Source organism: Rattus norvegicus, chromosome 5 (assembly GCF_036323735.1).
Source record: "Rattus norvegicus strain BN/NHsdMcwi chromosome 5, GRCr8, whole genome shotgun sequence".
NCBI classification, from domain to species: domain Eukaryota; kingdom Metazoa; phylum Chordata; class Mammalia; order Rodentia; family Muridae; genus Rattus; species Rattus norvegicus.
Genome location: NC_086023.1, coordinates 137,629,144 through 137,631,803, shown reverse-complemented (window position 1 = coordinate 137,631,803; position 2,660 = coordinate 137,629,144). Strand labels below are relative to the sequence as shown.

At 42.1% G+C, this 2,660-nt stretch overlaps 1 protein-coding gene across 1 annotated transcript; it reads left to right on the top strand.

Annotated features, from left to right (window-relative positions):
- Positions 1–286: 286 nt before the first annotated feature.
- Or10ak11 (olfactory receptor family 10 subfamily AK member 11) lies at positions 287–1,288 on the top strand. The gene has a single exon (XM_006238755.3). The coding sequence runs from the start codon at positions 329–331 to the stop codon at positions 1,286–1,288; it is 960 nt and encodes a 319-aa protein (XP_006238817.1). The 5' UTR covers positions 287–328.
- Positions 1,289–2,660: the final 1,372 nt, after the last annotated feature.

Here is a 2,660-nt window from a genome sequence, read left to right as displayed (position 1 = left end):
AGAGGATCTGACCACCGAGCTCAGAAGCCACAACCCAGCCTTGATTTATTTTTGAATAAAAATTATTATTTTTATTTTATGTATATGGGTTTTGCCTACATGTATGCTTGTGTACCGTGTGTATGCATGTTACCTCTGGAGTTGAGAGCAGGGACTCACATTCCCCAGAACTGGGGTCAGACACAGATTAGAGCTGTCTAGTCACTTGGAACAGCACTCAGTGCTTTACTTTGAGCCATCTCTTCAACCTGTGTCTTCCCTTTTTCTGTCTATAACTGGCGTGTATCAGGTGACACATAGTATATTGGTTTCTCTTACAGTCTCCACCATGTGGATGATTCTAGGACAGAACCAAAGTTGGGTTTCAGAGTTCATCCTGCTTGGCTTCTCCAGAGACCCCATGACCAACAGCATCCTCTTCCTTGTCTTCCTTATTGTTTACCTGAGCTCAGTCCTGGGCAACGGGCTCATCATCATGCTGGTCTACCTGGACACACAGCTGCACACGCCCATGTACTTCTTCCTCTGTACCCTCTCTCTGTTTGATATGAGCTATGTCACCACCACCATGCCCCAGATGTTGGTGCATCTTCTTGCTCACTCTCAGACCATCTCCTTTGCTGGCTGCTGGGTGCAAATGTATGTGTTTGGGGCCCTGGGTATAACCGAGTGCACCTTCTTTGTTGTGATGGCTTATGACCGGTATGTGGCCATTTGCTATCCACTGCACTATACTGTCATCCTCAGCTGGGGCCTGTGCATACGGTTGGCAGCAGGGTCTTGGATCTGTGGTTTCCTTTCCTCTCTATTTAATACTTTCTTCACCATGAGTCTGCCATATTGTGGGTCCAACAGGGTCAACCACTACTTGTGTGAAGGTCCTTCAGTGCGGAGCCTGGCTTGCATGGATACCCACGTTCTTGAGATGGTGGACTTAATCTTAAGTGTCCTTTTGGTTGTTATTCCAATTTCCCTCATTGTGGCCTCCTACATTCGTATTGCCAAGGCAATTCTGAAGATCAAGTCCACCCAGGGCCGCTGCAAGGCTTTCTCTACCTGTGCCTCCCACCTGACTGTGGTTACACTTTTCTACATTCCAGCCACTTACATTTACATGAAGCCAAACTCCAGCTACTCTCCTGAGCAAGACAAGCAGATCTCACTGTTTTACAGTGCGTTTACACCCTTGCTCAACCCTGTGGTCTACAGTCTAAGAAACAAGGACATCAAAAGGGCCTTCCTCAAGGTGATGGTTTATGGCAGGTGGACTGGTAGATTACGATGGTGAATCCTTAGATGAACATTAGATAAAAAAAAATTTTTTTAAATACGGAAACAGTGCCTTTGTTTTATGTGAGCAACATTTGATCCAATTTACAACTTAATAACTAGAGAGAACATTCATAAAACAGAGCATTCTATAATGATAAGGGAAGATAACACTGCAAGAAAAAAACATATTAGTGGTTCTAAATCCAATGACTCCCTTGGGATCAGCTTTTGTTAATGGTAGATTGCAAGTCTCCTTGTGTAGTCAGTCTCAGATCTATCCATCAAGAACAGAAGGAAAGGAATCGTGAATAAAACCTATAAAAACCTAAGCTTCTCAATAGTCATCAGACTCTCTTTGCCCACATTGTTTTCCAATGAAAGCATCATGATCCAGCCTGGCAGCAAGATATTGGGATTGATTTTCCTTCCACACAGGAGCAAAGAAAGTCACTTGACAATGGTCTGGTGTGTGCACTTCCAGTACAAAGAAGTAAGAAATTAACAGGAGTTTTGTAGCCTGCTGTATTTTCCTAGAAGCCAACTGCATACATGTAAGTCAGCAGAAAACATGCTGCTAGTGATATTGTAATAGAAACAGTAGAGGCTGATGTGCTGTAGGCTAAGTGATACAGCACAGGTCGTCATTATTAAAATCAAAGCAGTAGTCTGTGGAACAGAAGGAGAACAAGCCAGAGATGAAGCTTCCTGTCTAAATTCAATGTAGTCAATGGTTGAACATGATGAAGTCTGTATTGTGTGGTCAAATGGAAGTTAAGGGAGCTGGATCTCATTGCGGAAGTCTCAGCTTTTGCTGAAAGTGGCATCAAACATCTAAGGACATATCTTCCCTGTGACTGCTGATGCTGGTCCTTTTCTACACTGAGGTGGTGGGTATCCTTTACCTATGAGCTACAGATTAGCCAATCAGCAAATTCCTCTTTAATTAATGGCCTGAAATAGTCTCTCCCTAATGATTTCTCCCTCATTAATCATTTGCTTTTAGCCATGTTTTGGGAGGCACTGAATAAAATCCATGCATAGTTAGGATTTATGATTTATTTATGGGTTTATGTCAAGAGAAGGTCTTACTCATCCCATGCTGATTTGGAATTCTCAATCTATCTAAAAATAATCATGAATTTCAGATCTTCTTGTCTCCACCTCCCATTACTGTGATTATAGGCTTATGACACAAGATTTGCTGATATTTCAGTTCCTGGATGATGTCCTTTGCACCATAAAGGCCTCACTTCGGTAAAATCCAACTCAGCCACTTTTATCTCTGTCTCGTGGAATATATTCCTGAAGTCATTTCCTGATACAAGTTCATGAAAAATTCTATTATATTTTTAAAGTTTCATTTACATTTTGATTCTTTTTGTGCACAA

Excerpts from the sequence above, each read along its gene's own strand:
- Or10ak11 (XM_006238755.3), top strand. The coding sequence starts at position 329 with ATGTGGATGATTCTAGGACAGAACCAAAGTTGGGTTTCAGAGTTCATC.